This window comes from Lepus europaeus, chromosome 12 (assembly GCF_033115175.1).
Source record: "Lepus europaeus isolate LE1 chromosome 12, mLepTim1.pri, whole genome shotgun sequence".
Classification (NCBI taxonomy): Eukaryota; Metazoa; Chordata; class Mammalia; order Lagomorpha; family Leporidae; genus Lepus; species Lepus europaeus.
Genome location: NC_084838.1, coordinates 75,584,106 through 75,608,070, shown reverse-complemented (window position 1 = coordinate 75,608,070; position 23,965 = coordinate 75,584,106). Strand labels below are relative to the sequence as shown.

Genomic DNA, 23,965 nt, shown 5'->3' with positions numbered 1-23,965 from the left:
TGTATTTTTATGAATATCTTTTATAATGAACTTATATTTGTCCACTTAACAAAATCCAAACTTTGTCTTTCTCTTGAAGCATTTACTTCATTAACATTTAAAGTAACAACCAATACATCTGAGTTTAAATCTATCCCTGAAATGCTTTTTATGTGATCTACCTGTTTTTCTTTCTTCTCCTGAGTTTATTTTTAAATTTTTAAAGTTACTCTATGTTTTCTTCCATTACCTAGGAAGGTATCATTTTCTCCTATTTCTTATGGTTATCTAGAAATTATAACAGGAAGCCTTGACATATGAAATAAATACCTCATGTTTATCTATATCTTTACTTTCCTCCAAGATGCATAAGGACCTTAAGTATGATTACTATCACAGTGTATACAATTACTGTGATTGTATATTTTGGTTCTCTAAAATATTAATATTATGCATATTTTCTGTACCACAAGAAATAATTGTTTTATATAGACAACACTCATTTAAATCAACCCTTCTTTGTAACATTTGTTTTTATCCCTTGCTATATTTTTATTTACTTATTTTCATTTTATTTAAAAGTCAGAGAGAGAGAGAGAGAGAAAGAGAGAGAGAGAGATTCTCCATCACTGGCTCACTTTCCAAATGCCTGCAACAGCCAGGGGTGGGCTAGGCCAAAGCCAGAAGCCAGAAATTCCATCCTGGTCTCCCACATGGGTGGCAGGGATCCAAGTACCTAAGCCATTATCTGCTGCATTCCCAGGTGTACATCGGCAGGAATGTGGGTTGCAACCACAGCCAGGACTTGAACCAGGCACTCCATATGGGATGCAGGTGTCCCAAGCAGAGTCCTGACCACCGCACCGTATGTCTATCCCTCCTCATTACATTTTATTCCAAATATCCATCTGAGATCATTTTCTTGCTATCTGAAAGAATATATTTGGGAATTTGTTTTTGAGTGGTCTGCTCATAGACTACTGGGAATATGTCTTCCCTGGGAGAGAGTTCAAAGGCTCTCTGTCCAACTACCACACCATAGCCCACTTGATGTAACCAGTTAAAGGTAGCATTGCGGTATTCTCCACCTTCTAGAGGCTATAGCCTTCTAAGAGAGGGACAGCTTTTGGGAAGGATATTAGGACATAAGAGGGAATAGAAGGTATGAAAGAGAGACATCAAGCCCCTACTAATCTGAAACTGTGGGGCTTGACAATTGCACCTGGGAATGTTTCTTGGAAGGTGCACTAATGATATGTCAGCATGAAGACAGGCACCCTGAGCACTCCAGTTTTTCACAGGCTGGTGAGCACCCTCTTATTTTTACATGTACATAATATAGCACTATGATTAAGACCATGGACTCTGAGGCTTGAGTCTAAATTCAAGCTTCAGCTATGTTATTTAGAAACAGTACGTTATTAGGTCCAGAGCTTTCTCATTTATAAAATATTGATGGACAGCACAAGTTCCTATAGCATTAGATTGTCGTGAGAATTAGACATACGATACACAAACCATGTAGTATCCAACTTATCCCACATACAGGCAACCACGTGTCATATGCTAATTATTATAATTATTAAGTGAGAGGTAGAGAGACACAAAGAAACAGATAGAGCAAGAGAGTTCCCATCCATTGGTTCACTCTCCAAAGGCAAACAATGGCCAGGTCTGGGCCAGACAAAAGCTGGGAGCCAGGAATTCAAAAACAAGGTCTCCCACATGGGTGGCAGGGACTCAACTACTTGAGTCATTACCTACTGCCTCCAAAGGTATGTGTCAGCACCGAATGCTTGCCCCATGTCATTATTATTATTGAAGCAGGAAGTCTGGCTTGCTAGAAAAGCAGGGAGGGAGTGAGTGCACCCCATTCTAGTCCAAACAGACTGGCATTTGGTAAGCAGACAAACCCCCCCGATTTAAGCTTGTTTGTCTATAAGGTGAACTTCTTTTTTTTTTCCATCTTTTCTGATGGAAGACAAAGAGATTAAGACTGCCAAGTGGATACTCAGAATGACTCAACCTAAGGCAATATCTCTGTGTATCAATAAATCATGGCCAGCCCAGGAAAGTGGGTGCACTGGACCAAGACTCAGCTGGAGTACACAGACTGCAGATGGATGAGACAACTGCTGCAAATGAAAGGGCCAGACATCACACCCTTACACCACATGTCCGACGGGTGTACCAGTTTCTAGCGCAGCCAACAAGGACTGCCACATGAAGCAGAACTGAACAGCAGAGGTGAGTAGCAAAAGTCAACTGGAGAGCAAGAGAAATTCTGCTCTGAGGCTGAGTCTTAGGGATGGGACACAGACTACACACTAGCAGAATAGTCATTAACACCTGGTACTATAAAGTTGGAAATGAGCCTCTACTCGATGTAAGACCCTGCCCTGCAATCTAAGGACCATCTGTGGAATTGACTGGCAGTTAGTGTACTTTGATGAGTACAGTTTTGACAAAGGAATACGTTCTTTTATGGGCCTTGTTTTTAAGTACCAACTGTCCCATTACCCCTAGATGTTTTATATAATTGACCTTTTCCTAGGAATTTAGATTGTGGTAGACTGTCTACCCACATTTTGAGCAAGGTTTCATGTCATAGCAAAATAAAATTAGACCTTTCTTTTCTTTATCCATAGGTTGTTTCAATTGCTCAGCTTAACTAGTGTTAACTGTGTGACGACTACAGTCTAAAACTGCTGAGCTGATACTGAGTAGGGTTTCTATAGCAATGCAAAGGGAAACTGATTTTCTTATTTTTCTTTCTGTTAACTGACCTGAAAACCAGTACTAATTCTTCAAGGGTCTTGTAATATTTGTATGCGTTATTTTCAGTACTTTTGGAAATTTTCCCAGAAGGGAGAGGGAACAGCAGAGGCCAGTTAACACTATAAATGCATCCCAGTTGATTTGGCGTCAACAGATTTGTCTAATCTGGAAGGCAGGGCAATCCTGCTAAGCAGAGGTGGAGATAAGGATCCCAGAGGCTGTCTAAAGCAGAGCATCTCAAGCTTCTGTGTGCACACAAGTCACTGAGGAGCTTGTTAAAAGGAAGAATCTAGTTCAGCAGGTCTGGGATGGCACCTGAGATTGTGCAGTCTAAGGAGCAACCCAGTAAAGCTAATGGGATTGGTCCAAGTACCACCCTTTGGGAAGTAGCAACTTGAAGTACAGTTAGAAGCAGTATGAAATATAGTCAGCTTTAAACTTTATATAATCTCTTTCATTAAAAGTGAAGTTATCTCATAATGACTGCAGATTCTGAGCAGCAGTAGCATAAAATACACCATGCTTACATGAGAAGGAGTCAGCGGCTTGGTTCACCAAAAATCTTGGTATACCCCCAGGGTGTCAGAGTTTTGTTTTTTTAATTTTGTTTTGCTTTGTTTTTTGAATACCACACTGACCATCCTGACTATAACTCCCAATGATGTAACTCAGAGAAACAAAGAACAGACAAAATGCAGTTACAGACTTGTTACTTCCCAAGAGCCAGAGATTCCTTGGACAGTGGGTTTGAGGGCCACAGCTAAAGCAATGGAGATGCCATAGTGCCTCACTACAGACTCCTGGAAGCCACATTGACCCCAGGACACAGCATTCTCATGATACAACAACTGCTGACGTGGTACAATTTTGTTTTGCACTTGTTCTAAGTATTCACCAGGTCTCCCGTTCAAACTTTCCTTTTCCCATCCCATTTTTTCTTTAACATTTTCCTTTTTTCTTCTGGCATGGTTATAGTGGTACTCATCTGAAAACCACTGTAAAGAACTGCTTTAAAGAGACAAAGGTTGGGGGGCAGGCGCGCGGGAAATTGGTGCAGCACTTAAGAGGCTACTCAGGATGCCTACATCCTGGAGGAGAGTGCCCAAGTTTGAGCCCTGGCTCTCTTCCCCATTCCAGCTTCCTGCCAGTGTGTACCTTGAGAGGCAGTGGTGTTAGCTCCAGTTTTTAGGGTTCCTGCCACCCACATGGGAGATCCTCCAGCAGGAAATCACAACCTTGACAAAGGAATTTAATATCATCAATACAAACATACTGTAAGACATTTCCCTTTAATGTTTGGTTGCAATGAAAAGCCAACAAGTTCAAACTTAGAATGCTAATTTTAGAGATTTTCAGAGACATTTCATAATTTTTCTAAAACTTCAAATTCACTTGTATATACAAATATACACATGGATGTAATTGTAATTCTTTTACAAAGTGGACAAAACCATTTTGATATATGCTTCACTGAATGTGAAAAGAAACTGGGCAAAAGGTATCAGATTCAGAAACCTAAAAGGCAAGGCAAGGGTCAGCAAGGTATAATACTTAGGCCAAATCTAGTTTCCTTCCTGGGTTGAGTACAGTCCATGAACTAAGAATGGCTTTTAAGATTCTTTTTTTTGTTCTAGAGCCTTATTTATTTATTTGAAAGTCAGCATTACAGAGAGAAAGAGAAGGAACGATAGAGTTAAGGGGCCGGCTCCATGGCTCACTTGGTTAATCCTCTGCCTGCGACGCCGGCATTCCATATGGGCGCTGGGTTCTAGTCCCGGTTGCTCCTCTTCCAGTCCAGCTCTCTGCTGTGGAGCAGGAGGGCAGAGAACCACACATGTGGTGGCTTTAACAGCTGAAACTTCCTATCTGATGGCTCTGGAGATGGCAAGTCCAAACTGAGGACTTCAGCAAGCTTGGTTCCCTTAGTGGGCCAGGAGGAAGGGGTGTTTTCAGGCCTCCCTCCTTGGTTTGCATGGCTGTCCCCTCCCTGTGTCTTCACATCATCCTGCCTGCATATGTCTCTGTCCCACATTCCCCTTAGTCTGAGGTCATCAGTCAGATTGGATCATAGCCCATCCTCTGACCTCGTTTAAACTTGATGACCTGAACTATTTTTTTTAAAGATTTATTTTATTTAAAGACAGTTACAGAAAGAGGCACAGGCAGAGAGAGAGAGAGAGAGAGAGAGAGAGAGAGAGAGAGAGAGGTCTTCCATCCACTGGTTCACTCCCCAGATGGCCACAACAGCCGGAGCTAAGCCGATCCGAAGCCAGGAGCCAGGAGCCTCCTCCCAGTCTCCCGTGCAGGTACAGGGGCCCAAGGACTTGGTCCATCTTCTAGTGCTTTTCCTGGCCATAGCAGAGAGCTGTATCGGAAGAAGAGCAGCCAGGACTAGTACCAGCGCCCATATGGGATGCCGGTGCTTCAGGCCAGGGCTTTAACCCGCTGCACCACAGTGCCGGCCCCAAAGCCTGAACCATTTACCATCTGGACCATTACAGAAAATTTGTGTGGAATCCTGCTCCAAGGGTCTAATATGTGTGTTCAACACCTTGAAGCCAGCAACAGAGACTCTGCAAATCCTTCTTTCAATCAACTTCCCTCCATGGCACACCCATTCTTAGTGCTGGAAGCCCTTTTCCCTGGCAAATGAGCTTGGAACAGAGCTTGGAACAGCCTGTCGACTGCACCTTATCTTAGGTGAAACAGGATCAGTGAACAATCCCAACTCAGCAAGTGTGACTCCAAGCTGGAGAGGAAGCAAATTTGGGCCATGCCATTCATGGATGCAGGGATTCTGAAGGGCGGAGGGGTGAGAACACTGTGCAGTGTACCTAAAACACTGTGTTACAAGGGCCCTGGCAGCACCCTTAGAAAAGACCCAGGTTTGGGGCCTGTGCTGTGGCGTAGCAGGTGAAGCTGCTGCCTGCAGTGCCGGCATTCCATATGGGCACCGGTTTGAGTCCCAGTTTCTCCACTTCCGATCCAGCTTTCTGCTGTAGTCTGGGAGGGCAGCAGAAGATGGCCCAAGTCTTTGGGCCCCTGCACCCACATGGGAGGCCTGGAGGAAGTTCCTGGCTCCTGCCTTTGGATCAGCATAGCTCCAGCCATTGGGGCCATCTGGAGACTTAAATTTTAGTCCACTCTCACAGCCTCATCTGCAGCCCATTCCATATTGTGGAGTAAAAGGGCTCCAGACTACCACTCAATGCCTTGTATGATGATTTCTACCAACAGAAGCTGTCAGAAATGCAGGACACGTGTTCAGCACAGCAATAGGGAACCCACATGGGATGCACATGTGCCATACTGGAGTGTATGAGCTCGAGTCGCACTCCACTTCTGATTGTAGCTTTCCACTAAGGTGCACACTGGGAGGCAGCGCCTGATGGCTGAAGTACTTGGGTTCCTGCCATTCATATGAGAGGGCTGATGGAGTTTGAGGCTTTTGTTTTCAGCCTGGCCCAGTCCTGGCTGTTTAGGGCATTTGGGGAGTGAATTAGTTGATGAGAGCTCTCTGCCTTTCTAATCAATTTTTTTTTTTTAAAAAAAGAAAAGAATGCTTAGAAATGAGAACAAAAAAGGAACATAAAACCAGATTTCCATAAGCCTTTCAATGCTTTCCCTATCAGCTACCAGAGGCCTAAGCATACTGCCCTCCTGGCGTTGATCAAATCTCCTGGCATTCTTGGGAGGCAAAAACAAAGGATGCGGAACTCTCTTACCTGCATCTTGAGCTGGAGTTCTCATTCTGGAACTGCAGTGTCAAACTTGAAAGCAGCCAAGAGTGGACAGGAGAGCTCCCCCAGGCACATTCCTCCCCCGGGCAGTGCAGACCCCATGCTCTCCAAGCAGACACAGCACTGCGGTGGGGGAGGCCGGGCAGTGCTGCTCCACAGTCCCCAGCTTTCTTCTGCAGGTCAGAGCCCACCTCCAGGTTTACCATCAGCAGGCATTTGCTAGGTTACACTTTACTCTCCACCAACAAAGGGCACTGCTTCAAAGAAAGCATGAACTGCTGCTACCAGTCCACCAGAGTTGGGTAACTTCGTGCTGAAAGGCACGGACACTTGGTTGCATCGTGCATCTAGGCTGACACAGAGGAAATGCTGGGGAGAGCAATACAGTGCTGGGCACAGCTTGTCAAACCCATTCATCTGGCCAGAAGAGCTATGACCAGTGACCCTCTGTACTCGTGTGACCAAGATAATTCATGCACTCTCCCTCTTTCAGGCTGAGTAAACAAGAGGCAGCAAGACTCAGTAATCTATGGACATAAATAGTTTCGGTTAACCAACAGCTGGTTAACCAAATGCTTCAGACACAAGGCAGAGGCCCCACAATAAAAAATAAGCAGCAGCTTACTTTTATTATTTTAGATTATCAGAATACCATCATTAGGAAAAGAATAAAAAATCTGTTGGACTTCTTAGTGCTTTTTAAATATTATTTTTATTTTGCATTGCATATGGGGAAGTGGGTAGAAGAAATATGCTTTGTTTTGAATTTAGGTTCTAAAAATCCTTCATCCAAATGTGATTCAAAGTCAGAATCAAGGCACAGACTTAAGTTCTTTAGTTTTTTAAGAATGCTAACAGATTAGCTGGTCAGGCCAGCAGTGACATTCTTACATTTGGGAATGAGGATCTCTTTTGTATAGGATGCCATTAAGGTGGATTTGAGTCAGGCTTGATTTGCAGCCACAGTCACACACTTCTCCCCAAGTCTCAGTGCAGTATGGGTGGACAGGCCCCTTCACTCTGCATCTGCAAGGCAGTTCTGATCACACCGGCCTGCCCAGAAAAAGGGCCACTGTCATCAAAGCTCTCAACAGCTCTGGTCTGCAACAGACACGAACCCTTGAGAAACCAAATCTGAAACTCCCAAGAGTTTTTCACAGGCCCTCAGGTGACCGACCATTCCAGGAGACGTTCTCAAAGCCAGAGAAAATCAAGCATTGTAATGGCAGTGTTAGTGCAAATTTCAGTATCATAAATGAGAGAAAGAAGCACTGTTGGCCCTGGCTGATTCACCTAAATGAGTAGAAATATAGAAAATGGAGACATCTTTGCCTCTTTCCCAAGTTCAGTTGTACTTCACGTGAAGGATTTGTAAAAACACAGCTGGACTAAATTCCTGTCTACACCACTAGGGGGAAATCTAACCCACTTGGACCAGAATTTCATTCCTTGGCAGCTCACAGAACCAAAATTTTAAGGCTAAAACATATTTTTAAACATTATATTGCTTAGTGCTTTCCACCTCTGCCCATATTTAGAAAGTATCTGAATCTATGTAGTCATAGAGGCTTTCAGAAAAGCCAAACCAGTCACTGGACAGCAGCCTTCACAACTGTTTGTCTGAATTCCCTACAAATCAGCTTGAGTTTACTTCCTCAAATTCCATATTCATTAGTTATGGAGAACAGCTGGTCATCTTTCTCTACCTCCTGCATTCTTAAATGCCCAAAGGCCTCCTGGTCTCACCTCTCATCCCTGCAAAATCAGCCAGCACCTTAGCATGACCACAGACTTCAAATCCCAACCAGTCCACCATGTGCATCTTTTCCACACTCTCCTTCCACCACTCCACCCACCCCCTACAGTTCAACACTGCAGCAGCACAAAAAATAAAGTATTTCCTCATGGTTTTTCTTGCATTTATGGCTACTAAGATATTCTGTGCAAACAATATTTGATATATTTATCTAGTAGAATTGCAAAATTATGCTCACACATGTGTGCACATATGTACACATACATACACACATATCACATAAAATTTTCATCTTGTTATTAAAAAATTGAATGACAAATATCCATTTATGTGTCTCTTTGGAACTTATTTCTGATTCTAACTCTTTCATATATTATTTCCATTTTTGATTTTATTCTCTAAGTCTTTGACCACTCATTCAGATACTTTAACTATAAAAAGCATTAACAGTGTTTAGCACATTATTCTTTTTATTTCAAAAAGTGATTTATTTATTTGAAAGAGCAATGGGAAAGGGAGAGGGAGAGGAACTCCATCTCAGTCTCCCACATGGTGGCAGGGGCCCAAGTTCTTGGGCCATCTTCCACTACTTTCCCAGGCCATTAGTAGGGAGCTGGATAGGAAGTGGTACTCTGATATGGGATGTTGGCAATGTTGCAAGTGATGGCTTAACCCGCTAACGCCACAGTTAGCCCCCATACATTATGCTTTTAATAAAACCTATTCATTGATAATTCAGAATAAGGAAGAGAAAACTGGTCATTTTGTAAATGTGGCTCTTGTGGGTCTTGAAACAGCTTCAGGTTGGGGACTGACTGCCAGAGAAACAACTGGGCCATTAGACAGGCAGAACTTCCAGCCCAGCCCCTGACTTCCAGGAAGGGGAGAAGAGCTGGAGATCAAGTGCAAGCAATGGTCAATGAATTAACCGATAGTATTTCCATATAGACTTTCATAAAAACCTCTCAACAACAGAGTTTGGAGAGTTCCTGGGTTGGTGAACACATTCAAGTGCTTCAGGGAGGCCTGGAAGCCCTGCACTCCTCCCCATACCCTGCCCTAGACCTGCTGTTCCTATGCTGTATCCTTTTTAATAAACCAGTAATAGGAAAGTGCTTTCCTGAGTGCAGTGAATGGTTCTAGTGAATTGTTGCACCTAACGAGAGTCATGGGAACGCTCACATTTGTAACTGGCCCCAGAAGAAATGGGTAGCCTGGGTACCCAAATCTGCAGCTGGCATCTGAAGCAAGGGCAGTCCCGCAGAACTTAGCCCTTCACCTGTGGGTCTGGCCTAACTCCAAATGGTCTCAGAAATGAAGTGAACTGATTTTCTGCTGGCATCAGAGAATCAAATAATTGGTTTGGTAAGTGTGTGTGAGAAAACACTCTCAACAATGATCCTGCACTTAGGCACCAGGTGCAGTCTTGGACTGAAGCACAGGTAAGAAGTCCTCTCTCCTGTGGACTGCAAGCATTAGCATGCACAAGGTGACTTCTGTTAGAACAAAGATCTACTTTGAATCTATAGCCCAGAATCAGCAGCTTCATGGGTATGAATCTACTCTATGACTCATTTCCTTGGAAGTTTCCTTTTCCTTGGAAAAGCAGGATCATTTTGCCCTGGGGCCAATGAAATGATGAATGAGCTAATGGATATATATGAAATACCAAGAATGGAGCCTGGCACACTGTGTAGACCTTAAAAATGGCAACTTATTTTATTCAAACTCTCCTTGACTGGAGGAAACCTGATGGTATCATCAAGGTTCACACTGCATACAGAATATTTCAGTTTTCCATGTCATAATTGGTCTGAGATCTTTCAAAGTAATTAACACTCACATTCCATTAATTTGGCAAAATTGCATTGGGCATTTGCCATATACCAGGTATTGCTGTGTGCACTGGGATACAATGAAAAAAAATGGACATGGTCCTACCTCCTGTTGCTATCATTCAACTACACGGAGATAGACAAATAAGCAAACATGGGAGCCAGCATTGTGGCACAGTGAGTTAAGCTGCCACCTGTGATGCCAGAATCCCATGTGAGTGCCAGTTCCAAGTCTTAGCTGCCTCACTTTCGATTCAGCTCCCTGCCACTGTGACTGGGAAAGCAGTGGAAGATGGCCCAGCTGCTTGAGTCCCTGCATCTATGTGAGAGGCCGGGATGGAATTTCAGGCTTCCAGCTTCACCCTGGCTCAATCCCAGCTTTTACAGCCATTTGTGGAGTAAACCAGCAGATAAAAGTGTTTTTCTCTCTTTCTCTCTCTCTCTCCCTTCTCCTTCTCTTTCTCCTCTCTCTTTCCCTCTCTTGCTGTAACTCTGCCTTTCAAATGAATAAATAGATCTTAAAAAAGTAAATATTTGAGTAAGGTGGAAGAAAAGTAAAGCAGAACAGGGGAAAAAAGAGGTGCTACATGCGAGGGCTTGCTGTAGTTTGGGTCGTCTCCCAAAGACCCATGTGTTAGAGGCTTGGTCCCCAAAGGCTTCTGGTAAATGTTAATGGCCAACAGGTTAAGGGCGAAAATCTAATCCCATTATGGGATCTCACAATGGGGCCTTTGGCAAGTGATTAGACTGGATTTAGGCTGCTGGTGGGAAGCCAGGTGATTCCATCACGGTGGCTTTAGAAGGAAAGCCCATATACACATAAATGAGTGAGTTCCTTCTCTGTGCTTCCTGGCTCACCATGTGATTCCTCCTCTGCAGACACTCTGCATTCATCAGACAGCAAACACATGGGCTGCCTGATCCTGGACAGTGAACCTCCAAAACCATGAGCCCAAATAAACCTTCCTCTGTCAGTGGCTTCTCTCAGGTAATTAACAGTAATGATGAAAAGCTGACTAATATAGCTTATTTCATATAACATAGCCAGGGAAGCCTTCACTGAAAACTGACTAGGCAAACCATGCAGATATTGCAAGAAGAAGCATTCCAGAGGGCACAGCCATCTTATTTGCCACAAGGCAAATCATTCTTGGCACGCTCATAAGATAATGTCTGAGGTGGAGACAGAAAGAGGAAGTGAGATAGGAGATGAGGGCGCCTGAGGACAGGGAAGGGATTTTTGGCTCTTCAGTATAAGAAGGAGAATGGATTTCAGCAGAGCAAGGAGGTGGTCTAAAATGTATTGAAAGAATCACTCTGGTTGCTGTGCTGAGAATAGGGTAGCAGTGGGCAATGAGCAGAAGCAGAGAAGAGACAGCTTCTAAAAATCACTGCAACTGTCTGCAAGAGAGAATAGTGGCTTGGCTCTGGGTGGAAATGGGGAGGTGGTGAGCCAGGGTCAGATTCTGGATGTGTTTTTAACGTCACCTTGAGAGGGTTTACTGTTGGATTTGCAGTGGGGGTGTGTTTTTGAGATGGAGAAAGGAGTCAAGAACGAATCTTAAAGTCTTATTGGCTGAACCAATTAGAAGACTGGAACTGCCATTTACAGAGATAGAGAAGCGGGATGTTGGGGCTGGGTGTGGGGTGGAACTAAGAGGCAGTTTTTCTTGTGTCAAATTGGTGATGCTTATAAGACATGCATATGAAGTCCAAAAGGAAATGCAGATCAACCCAGGAGGACAAGAATCAATGCCTGGAAGGGCACTAAAAATAGGTGTCATTCATGCTATGGTTTTTAAGAATTCACAGCCTGTTGCTAAGGTCTCACTGCTCATCTAACCCTTTGCTATTCCAAGGCTGACTCCTTGGTCAGCAGACAAAATGGCCTGGTAGCTTGTCAGAAATGCTGAACTGTCTGGCCTTTTTCATAGCTGAGTCAAAAATACACATTTTAACACGCTCCCCAATTAAAATCATTCGAGAAACTCTAAAGCTACAATTCTCACCGAAGAACAATTAAACTGGGATTCCTGAGAGTAGGCCCAGAAATGGGTATTTCTAACAAGTCCCCCTAAGAGTTTCTGATGTGCAGCCCCGCTGAGAACCACTGATTTAACTCTATTTGCTACTGGCACACTCCCTCTTGCCCCTCAGCACACACTGAAAGTTCTTTTGAAGACCATTGCTAAAGACATGCGCAGTTCTGTGACAGAATGAAGGTGTGCACCTAACAAAACCCCATCTCCTCCTTTACTGGGGATAACTTCAACGTAATAGTGCCTGTTTTCATTCTCTGAAGTATCCTGCTTTACATAACTAATAATACAAGTGTACTTCACAAAGTTCAAGGAAAATGGAATTAAAAGATAAGCTTATTTTGAAATCCATGCACTTTTTTTCAAAATATGTATTTTCATAAACTTTGATGTTCTCTGAAAATAAAATGGCTCTGTACTATCAATTTCTGAATTGTAAAATCATGAAGAGGACAAGTAGATCAAAGTGACAAATGGACTTTGGTGACAAATGAATCAAATATACAGGGGCTCGTGTTTAGATGTTGTCCTTAATGTCTTCTAGGTACAGCTTATGAGATACACAAAACTTCTTCAGCTGTATGGAAGGCTCCTCCCTAGGTCTGGAGAGGAATGGGGGTGGTTACACTTCCCACTGAAAGCACTGAAGCTGAAGGCTGATCAGTCAAGGCAGATTATCTGTCTGTGATTACCTTGCCCTGAACAAAAACTTCGCCTTCCTTTTCCTCTGGATTCTTCTACTGCTGATTAGCTACTCCACCCATGGGCTCCAAGGGACAAAGGAGGAAGGCCAATGAAAAGTTAGTTTAGCAGTCCTGCTGATAAACCAGGCGGGGGAAAAAAGATGGAAACAATTGTACTATTTCGGGTTACCTGTGAATTTAAACTCTTTTGGCTCATTCCTACTTCCAAATTATTACCAGCTGGTTTGAAGGTTCACTGAAATCCTACAGATTGCCAGCAAAATTAAAGCAATCTTGTATCTTTAAAATGATGTACTCTTCCAGCAACAGGCCTTTGGACACTTTCCTTCCTGACTGACCAAGGACAAACCCCTCCTTATCTTCTCAAGGCCCTCCCACTGTCCTTCCTCCCCTACCACCAATTCACAGATAAATATGGATGCAAGTTATAAAAAAATACTTTTGATGTGGGTAAGAAATAGCACAACTGATGTTGGAAAAGTCAGGGAGACAGATTAAATTCAAGAGCTGGAGGCTACACCTACCCCCACCCCCATGTAATCCTCTCCTGCATCAGATGACCCTTCCCTAAGATGCACCTCCCCTTACCTGGGACCTGGGGGCAGTGCTATGTAACCACTCCCCTTCTCAAAGCTAGTAAAAAGCCTGGGGAAAGGGAGGAGGCTCCTTTCTCTCTCTCTCTACCTTGTAGACCCAGGATGAGCAGGACAGGGTATGAAATTTCCTTTTTTTAATCTTTCCTGGCCCACGCTCCCTGAATGAAGCTCACATGTGCCTGTGTATTCTTCTCACTTTCTAAATAAACCTTATCATGCTGCATGTTGTGTTTGTGCCTGTACTCAGAATTCTTCTCTAAGGTAAGAGCCCGGGATATTAATTTTAACCCAACCTAGCCCACAATACAATCACTTATACAAAAGGACCAAAATGGAAAATCTATGTATAGGAGCAGAGATTCATGTGCATGTAAATTGTAACACAAGTCTTCGCAGGTGCATCACAATGGTAGTCAAGAATACTTCCACAAAACACTCAGTGTAAATGTTTAAAACCTGCTCTCTTCATTTGTGTTTAAAATGTCTGGAAAATACTGATCCGTGTCCAGAGTGATATGGCAAGACACTGATCAGACAGAGGGAACTCTGTCCTCTTGCAAAATCCCTTGAATGTAGATAGCTATTGAGTTAGGGTGGGTGAATCAATAAAAACTACCTGTTGAGTCAGAACTAGATTCTCTTTCCATGGGATCTCTTCACATTAGACAGTATGTGTGTGTTGCAGGGTGTGGGAAGGGTGGGAATGTTCTCTTTTTCCTGGGCTGTAGTAAGAACAAACTGAAAAGGTGGAAAGGGTTCTATCTGAAGCTGAGAAAGCCACAGCTGGTCTTCACCTGCCAGGCCCTGCATCAGTAATAACACCAGCAGCTTGAACACTATCTTTGACCTATCTTTGATCACTACTAACAGTTAACCAAAGGCTTCTCCTGGAGCTCACCAAAGGCAGAAGCAGGTGGTCTTGGAGAGCAATGCTGTAAGAAGCCCCTGCATGCTCCCAGGTAAAGGCCTCAGTAGATCTGAGCAGTAATCACGACAGGTAGGCCTGCTGAGAGGATCTTCTCTTTCTGTAAGGGTTTAGATTTCTTTTAAAATCTTACTGTGTTACACCGTGACCTGAATGTGTTACACAGTAGGGTTTAAATTGGTGAGTCAATGATATACAGTATTTCAATAAGGAGTTCTATTGTAATACAAAAGTTTTAGCTCAGTCATGTGCTGTGAAGCCCATTTAGAAGGGTCAGAGGAAACTCTTGCTTATCATTGGCAAAGGAGAGAATATCAGCTATTAGTAATCGAGATAGCAGTATCAACAACGAGAGACCCCAACCATTCAAACTGGCAAACTCTTTAAACCTACAAGTGTTGCTTATGCTTTCTGTACCCACACAACCTTATAAAAGCAGTCCTATGGGGGATTCTGGCTTCAAAGGAAGCTTTGCAAAAAAAGGAGCACTTTGCCTATGTGGACCACCTCAGAGAGAGGCCCAAACACATACAGGGTTGCTTTCACACACACACATCTAATGACCTGGACAAAGTCCAGGGTGGAAGGTAAATAAAAATAAGCAAATATCATAACCACTCACCCTGTGCAAATAGGGAAAAGAATGTGAAGAAAAAACAGCCTGGAGTCAGAGTGAGTCACAGCTGGGGAAGCCAGGAACATCATTCCTCACTCCGGACGCAGCTCTGGACTTAACTTTACTTACCCTTCCCAACAGGACACATTCAGGAGTTTTATTCAGAAAGAGAGGGTAAGCCTCCAATTCTTGCATGGCTTGGTACTATTCTGGGTAAAATGTACTCACTAATGAATTATTTTGGCAGAGCACAGCCCATCCCCTGCATGGAAAGCCTGTGCTCCTGAGAAGGGGCCAGGGCTGGATGCTGGCCTCCTGCTTCGTCCACTCATGCTGCTGGTGACCCTGAGAATGGCACTCAGGCCTCTACTTCCATATCATGGATTTTAATGGAACTAGATCTTGTTACAGAGTCAGGTGTAAGGATTTTTGGTGCAATTTTTACCAAACTCTGAGATGCTCCGAAAAAGATACTATGAGAAAAAAAAAAATCTGCTAAACTACTGCCAAAGGAAGAAAACCTTTTGTGGTATCTTAAACTGACCAGGGCAAATTAGAGCTGGAAATCCTAAGCAACTCTAAAATGAAAAGCTACATTTCTATTTCTCTACTTTTCCACAGAAGTAGTGCTGTGAAAGTTTCAGTTCAAGGAACCATCCATGAGGACCCCAGAGAACAAGTCCAGACTGAGTGAAGACCTGGGAGCTGGCAGTGGCCAGCATTAGAGGGGCTGTCTCTGGCACTAGTCAACATTGGGTGGGTGAAGAGGCTGCTGTGGCAACCTTGAGTGGAAGCCCAGAGTTACATCATTTTGGTTCCTTAAAGTCATGTTTCAACCTAGGATTTTCCAATCTCCTGAACATTAATAATTTATACACAAGTAGTCAACGCTCTGAAGAGTACGACTCTAACTCAAACTTTTCTTAACTTGTCTATATAAGATGTCTTGTCTTAGTATCTCCTCAAGTGAACTGCAAAGTCATTTTGTTAGGGAAATGCTGGTGAGAACTCAGATGTGAGACAGCAGTTTTTCTGTTTCAAACACTGCATTGAATGAATGAAACTTAGAGTCACGCAAAGCTTGCCTTTCAGCTGAAGCAATCAATACACCTCTTCAGAAAGTAAAATCACTCCACTAAAGGCCCACAGGAGCGCTGTAAATTTGCCAGCAGCAATGAGACACACAGTGTTGACAGCACAGCTCTGCTTTTGTACCTGTGGCTCCTGGTCATGACCGCTGGGATCCCTCTCGTAACTCTCTGCGTATAGTCTGATGGTGGCCCGCACACCACTGGAGGAACTGAGCCGAAAGACGAGCCGTGATGCGTCCGAGAAAATGATCCTCAGGCCCTGAGACCAAGAACACCAGGATGGGTCAGTGAACATCTAAGTGCACAGGTAATAATAATTAACACCTGCTAAAAAAAAATTGTGCTTCTATGCTCTGAAACCACTCAGGGTGATGGCAACTTCAAATTGGCTCTGGACACTCACTGCGGTAGGACAGTATGGTAAACCTAAAGGCTATTTCAGATGATCCATTTGTCTCTGCATTCTTTATTCACTATTGCTTTGTGGTTAGTGTTAGGGGAGGAATGGGAGCAAAACTATGAACAGATGCTCGAGTTCCTGTGGTCTGGCGAACTGGGAATCAGAAAGGAGTGTAGGTAACAAGGATAGAATGAAGTTTAATAAATGTTCCTGGGGCCAAAGTTTGCTTCTTATAAATCTATTCAATGCAATGGGAGCAGGCAATTTATCTATGCCAGTAAGACAAATGACACCCACCTGGCTTGTAATATTTGTTTTAAATTTGTCTTTGTTTCTTTCCTCATTCCCACATTCTCGGGTACCAACAGCTCCCTACCTCAAAGTGCTCAGGGTGAGGGCCTCTGCTGGGTTCTGAGGTTGCTAGGTACATCTTCATCCCCCTGGCCCTCTCCTTCTGACTGGGAAGTTCCGGCCACCAGGGTGGAGTGGAGGCAGAGCTATGGCTGCACAGACCAGTCCTGCCCACAATTAACTCTATACTGGCAGAGAACACTTCTACTCTTTCTTTTCATTAGTGGCAGGGATATTTTAAAATTATGACCATAAGATAATATTGTGACTTCTGCTGAAGGAAACTTGTTCTTTGAAGACAAGTGATAGAGTACTTGCTGTCAGTAAGCATGTTGGCAGAGACTAGGAAAAATGTCTGATGATTTGGTCCTTCTGAAAAAGCAGATGCCTCAGGGGACATTGGCATCAGACATCTTCCCTACACAATTCATCCTTGAAACTTCTCTGGCCTCACATAGTGCATGTGAAGAATAAGCCCTTATTAAAAACCTGGCATACTTGGTACATGCATCTGTTTGCCAGTTCCTTGCCCCATCCCCACCTGGTGGCACCTGTTGAGGGGTGCTATCTTTCCATCTGAATGGTTTTCTGCTTCTCAAATTTTTACATATTTTTTCCAGTCTGCATATAAGATAAGCTTTAGATTATTTTAGAATGTATCAAGGAAAAATGAAAGGGTACCACTTCTCTTCCCAACAACCAGTAATTCTACAGGTTTCCCAAATAGGATGATATTATCTAGGATACACCCACTGGACAAACATCATAGAGTGTTTAGGTACTCAGGGGTTAGCTACCGGATTCATTAAGATGAACATGAAAATAAAGACACAGAATTTGCCCTCCTAAGCCTAGAATAGTCTATTACAATGAAGAGAAACCATTTTCTTAACAATCCAATGGTGCTGGACAGATGACTAGTTAGGAAATTACAAATGGCACAGATGAACCAATCACCTGCTATCCAGAAAGCACTCTGAACCAAATTATGTTCAAACCTGTTAATAGTACCTAAAGTTCCACAGGTGTGATCACAGCTATGTTTTTATAAACTCTGTCAAAGCTGTTATGTTTAAGCTTACATTCTGGTTGTTGCTATACATGGGCATGTGAGTATGTAATTACTTGCTCAGGAGTATGGCTTATCTATAAATTGGTTAGAGTGAAATCTTTTTTATTTTTTTTAAAAGATTGATTTATTTACTTGAAAGTCAGAGTTATACAGAGAGAGGAGAGGCGGGGGGGGGGGGGTCTTCCATCCGATGGTTCACTCTCCCCAAATGGCCGCAACGGCTGGAGCTGCGCCAATCTGAGGCCAGGAGCCAGGAGCTTCCTCTAGGTCTCCCAAGCAGGTACAGGGGCCCAAGGCTTTGGGCCATCTTCCACTGCTTTCCCAGGCCATACCAGAGGGCTGGATCAGAAGTGGAGCAGCTGGGTCTCAAACTAGCACCCATATGGGATGCCAGTGCTTCAGGCCAGGGAGTTAACCCACTGTGCCACAGTGCCGGCCCCTAGAGTGAAATCTTATAGCTGAGGCCTAACCTACCTGTTGATTCAGATTCCAAACTACTTGAAACCACCTCTTCTGATAACATCCCAAATCAACTCTTTATTAAAACATTTTTAAAATTTATTTGCAAGTCAGAGAGAGACAAAGAGAGATCTTGTATCTGGTGGTTCACTCCCCAAATGCCTATAACAGCCAGGACTGGGCCAGACCAAAGCCACGAGCCAGGAACTGTATCTGGGTCCCCACATTGTTGGCAGGCACCCAACTACTTGAGTTATCACAGCTACTTCCCAGGATGCACATTAGCAGGAAGCTGGAATTGGGTATGGAGCCAGGATCAAGCGGCATCTCAAATGCTGCACCAAAAGTCCACTCCAGCTCACCTTTTTAAAGCAGCTCCCACTACACAGCTCCAGACAGGCTTCTGCCAGTTGGAGGTTCTTAAGAATTCAGCTCACAGAGGCCGGGGCTGTGGCTTAACAGGCTAATCCTCCCCCTTGCGGCGCCAGCACACCAGGTTCTAGTCCCAGTTGGGGTGCCGGATTCTGTCCCGGTTGCCCCTCTTCCAGGCCAGCTCTCTGCTATGGCCCGGGAAGGCAGTGGAGGATGGCCCAAGTGCTTGGGCCCTGCACCCGCCTGGGAGACCAGGAGAAGCACCTGGCTCCTGGCTTCGGATCAGCAAGATGCACTGGCCGCAGCGGCCATTGGAGAGTGAACCAATGGCAAAAAGGAAGACCTTTCTCTCTCTCTCTCTTTCTCTCACTATCCACTCTGCCTGTCAAAAAAAAAAAAAAAAGGAATTCAGGTCACAGTAAGTCATCAACATACAATATGTGCTCCTAACTAAGCTTTTTACAACAAAATCATGTTATTTTTTCCTGATATTAGCTGTAGTATCTTTGTACTACATGTTACACTCACAGAAAACTATTTAGAACCTATATCTGACAGCATGGAATAGATCTTTTGCAGGAAAAAAATGATAAAGAAATACATAGTCCACGGAAGCCTATTGGAAACAGCCCAACATTTATTTCTCCTAGGAAACCAACCATGAGCTCTCCATTGAGAACCATGTTGCCTGGCAGGATTGTTTCAGGTGAGGAACACCACAATTCTCTCTCTCCACATGGAACACAAGGAGTTTTAGACCCAGACTGCTTCTGTGCTCCAAAAATTCCAGCTCCATGTTTGCTGAGTGCTGCTTTAATGTGCGAACTGTTGTACTGGGTTGCCTTGAGATCTGAGTTCCTGAATGAACTAAATGAATTTGCAGCCCTAATATGAGCTGTGTTCTTTCCAGCACTTATCATCACTATCATCAATTTCAACTTGAGGTCAAAGTTACCACTGCCCAAGATTTGCCCAGTTTCTGATTGTTCCCCAATTTCCACAAAAGAATATTGACAGTATAGTTTGCTTTTATTTTTTAGGCAATACCAGGGGTTGGCAATTTCCAGGAAGTAGGTGAAACTGACTTGTTACCTGTTCTCATAAATCACGTTTCAGTGGGACACAGCCATGTCCACTCACATTTGTATTACCTGTGGCTGCTTCTGCGCTACAGTGTTAAGAATAGTTGTGACTGAGACTGTGTAGCCCATCAGACCTCAAATATTTTGTATCTAGTCCTTTATAGAAAATGTTCACTGAGCCCTTGCTGTAAGCCACTGTTATCCACAGCACGGAACATTTACCCTTCAGTCCTGTATCTGAAAACAGAAAATATAACCATATGCCCAATGAAAATCCCAGTAGAAGCAAATTATGTTTATGACGTCTATTGTAGCAGTATCCAGTTTCTTCATTTCCCAGGTGTTCCTGCTTCTAGCCATAGATTCATTTGGACTTTGGCCCAAATCAATGTATTTCTGACAATTTAAGTCCTGACAGAAATGGTTTTATTAAGTTGCATTTTCATTTTTTATTTTGCCTTTTATTTCATCATGCTATAAAGCACTTTCTTACAAAATCCATTTGGTAGTCAGTACAGAAACATTGTTAGAGACTGTATGAAGCACCACAGGAGACACTTCTGAACAGCCAAGTATGAGAAAAGCCTTTCCCTCCTTGAGGAGCTAGTATCCTCTTCCTTTCTGACAATAAGAACTTTGTAACAAACCATATTTCCCTTTTCAATATGGCTGCCAGGATGCTTAATGCCAAGTTTGAGGTTCAACCCAAGTGAAGCCTTATGACTTGCCTAACTATGAACCTCTTCCATTCACAACCCTACTGTTATTTATATATTCCCTATCCGTAGTTTCTGTTTCTTATTTATATTCTAACTTCATTATGTGCTACAAATTCTCTTACAGAAACAAGGCCCAGCACAAATAAAACTAGTTCCTGAGACAGCCTTAACCCTATAAGGCCAGGACTGCCCAGTTTTATCTTTGGGTCCTTCCTTTGCTGACAAGCTCTGGGAGGGTAGAGCCTTATGCATTTGGTTCACCACCATCTCCTCCACAGGACAATGCCTGGCACACAGCAGATCGTTCATCAACACTGGGGGAAGGAATGTCATTGCAGATTCAACATGTGGAGTAGAGTACAGAGGTCTCCACTGAGTCAGTCTCACAAGGCCTCCCTCCCTCTGCCAGGTCAGATGAAGCACATGTGTATTCCTCATGAGGGGTGGGGCTGATGTGCCCTTGATGGGAAGCTGTGGAAGATAACAGTCAGTAACTCTGACTTTCAAATAAATAAATAAATCTTTAAAGAGACATTCTATGGGGTCACTTGAGCACTGAGCTTTAGGTTTGTCCTAAGGTACAAATGCAAGAACCACGGCAGTAGCCTCTTTTCTCTGGTTTATCTGACTTATCTATCCAAGTGACTGGACTATGGTACATGCCAGTCATGAGAAGGGTCTCTAGGATGTGCGGTTTCATGTTCACACCCCCATCAGACGGCAGCCATAGGAGGCCACAACACAGCAGGACTCATAAAACAACACCTTACTATGCAGTCAGTCCTCAAAGTTTCCTCCTGCTGCTCTGTCAGTAGCAGAACAAGTACCCCCTCCTGAGGCCTCTGACACTATTTTTAGTACAATATTTTAAGGAATTCCCAGAGCAACCCGGAAGCAATCCTTGGTCTCTCCACAGCCACAGTAACTACCATAGCTGGACTGTCCAGGATGGCAGAACAGCTATGACTTTATAAAGGGAGTAAAGACACCCTCCTCTGTCAGAAGACAGTATCAATTACGGAGGAACGACAGGGCATCTTCAGGTAAATCTTGAATTTTGTTTCCTTTGCAATGCCCGTGGTATGTGCCTCAAAAGTGAGAGTGAGGTATTGCTCACCATAGCTTTGTACTAATGAAGTCCAATTATTTAAGGGTTTCATGTCCCTTGGTTCACATGCAACTATCTCCAAATACCTTTCAGTCTTCTTCCAATTATCTATCACTGCATTTCTTTGTCTCCCCAGATCTGCCCCGGCGTTCATTTAATGTCCCTGAAGAGTCATTTTGGAAATGATACCGTAAAAACAACTCAATAAATCCAGGCTAGAATGCTGGCTTGGCCACTAACTGCCTGGTGGTCTCAACTAAGTCACTTAAGCTCCTTAAGCCTTAGTTTCCTAGAAAGCAGATAAAACATATGACAGCCTAGCTCACTGGGTTGCTGCGAGCATCAGATTAGAACATGAAAGTGAAAAGTGCTTGGAGAATTTATCATTATATAAATATTATTATTCTTAGGCTCAACAAAATGGTGCTCTGCCCTAAGTTTCCAAATTGCAAATGATTACTAAATGAAGCCTTCCAGATTTTGCAAGTGATTACTTAATAAAGTCTTAATGCTGACAGTTTGTGATGCAATGATGCATACCTATTTTTAAATTAATCAAAATTGATGGATTTTTAAGGACTTTCATCATGCCCTCTGAATCACTGCTTCACTCGTGGACCACTTGCCATTTATCTTCTTTACACCTCTTACTGAGCTGACTTCCCTGGCAATAAAATAATCCTTCATAACTGGTCAGTTAAGACCCTTCGTGTCCCGAAAGGAGGACCTTAGAGTCACCAAGGCCATTTCCTCCCTTTACTGAAAAGCAAGAGGAAGTTAAAACACTTGCTCTGTGCGACACCCTGTAGTATGATGGAGGAACTAGGATGCGCATCTACATCTTCTGCCTCCAGACTTGTATTCTGAAGCTGAACCACATGAAACTGCTGATGGCCCACAATGCTCCTCATGTGAGATGTCTGAACAATGTCTCATATGTTTTGTATGGTTCTCAAAGCTGGCTCAGGGCTTTATGTAGGGGAGGTATCAGATAAATGTTTGATAAATGAATGTTGGGGTTTTTGCTTTTGGTTTTTTTTAAAGTCTTTGTGTAAATCAATGCAGGGAAATCTCCAAGTTGCTAAAGACACGCAGAGCTGCCAGATGTTAGTTTGGAGACTATAGGACATGTTGCAGCCAGGCGGGGAAGGAGGAGCTGTACATTACCCACGCTCATTTGGCAGTATCCAGTCTAGTCAAATACCGACTGAAGATGAGTTCCAGGAGAAAACAGCACATGGCCCTGAAATCTGGTACAATATTGCACACACAGTCACACCAAGCATGTGAACCTGGATACGGACAGCCTTGGAAAAGACAGACTCTGTGAGCCTAGCTTGGATACTATCCCCGTAGAAAATCCCAACAATTTATCTGGAAAGCTTCAAGGTGAAAATATTGCTACATAGCATCTGAACCATATTTTGTTGAGAGTATGCAGCCTATAAAGCAGGACTTTGAACAGACATCTCTCTCCACACACACAAAATATTATCCAGAATTACTCATTTTTCTTTAAGTCACACAGTTAGCCACAGCACAGTTCAAAAGCTGTTGAGGAAGGCAGTTCATTTGGTGCCTTTTACAAAAATATGCCCTCTCCAGCTGGACAAATTATAGAAGCATCTTTCTTTGTGGCTGCCTGGGGCTTTCTCTCCTTCCTCATTAGGCTGATATTTTTTGCGCAGTGTGCTGACTGCACAGCTATACCCAGCTGCCCTACTCTTGCAAGTCATTCCCATCCAGCTTTTTAACAACTAACCAGCCCTCTTAGGGATGAACAGTTACACAGAACTAGCTAGGGAAGTAAGTCAAGTGACCCCTTAGTGCTCTTTTAAGGCAACCATCTGGTAAAATCCACCTCTGATGATGGGCAGGCTGCTTGGAGAGTGAAAATTTGAAAGCTATGCCTCACACAAATGACAACTATCAAATCTGGAACAACAGTACTAGGTCATACATGCTCTATTTCCTCTTTTTTTGGCTGAACGACGGCTGATTTCTGTTCATGTAACACCTGCCCCAGTTCTGGCACAGTCTGGAATCAGATACACTTTACCCAGGCAACAACAGTACAGCTTCCTCCTTTAGTTTCTAGTGAGAATTTGCAGCTTTTTCTTTTTCTATGTGCTTCCTGGTGAGGGTCACCCTCCTGAGTACACAGATATTAGCATCTTATTAGGAATAACCGGTGCCATTCTAGAATGCTTAGTTTTCTTCCTGTGCATCTTAGTATTATTCTATTACTGACATTATAGTCCTAAAGCATCCAACTTATGCCAGGAGAAGATGATTCATTGTAACAAAACCCCAATTAATGAGAAGCAGGGGAACAGAACTTTC

General features: G+C 43.4%; 1 protein-coding gene across 1 annotated transcript in view; it reads right to left on the bottom strand.

Annotated features, from left to right (window-relative positions):
- The window catches only part of PGM5 (phosphoglucomutase 5), a 222,957-nt gene that overhangs the window by 14,703 nt on the left and 184,289 nt on the right, over positions 1-23,965 (bottom strand). The window contains exon 10 of the mRNA XM_062207064.1: positions 16,184-16,318. Coding sequence (XP_062063048.1) covers positions 16,184-16,318 — 135 coding nt within the window. The remainder of the gene's footprint in view (positions 1-16,183; positions 16,319-23,965) is intronic.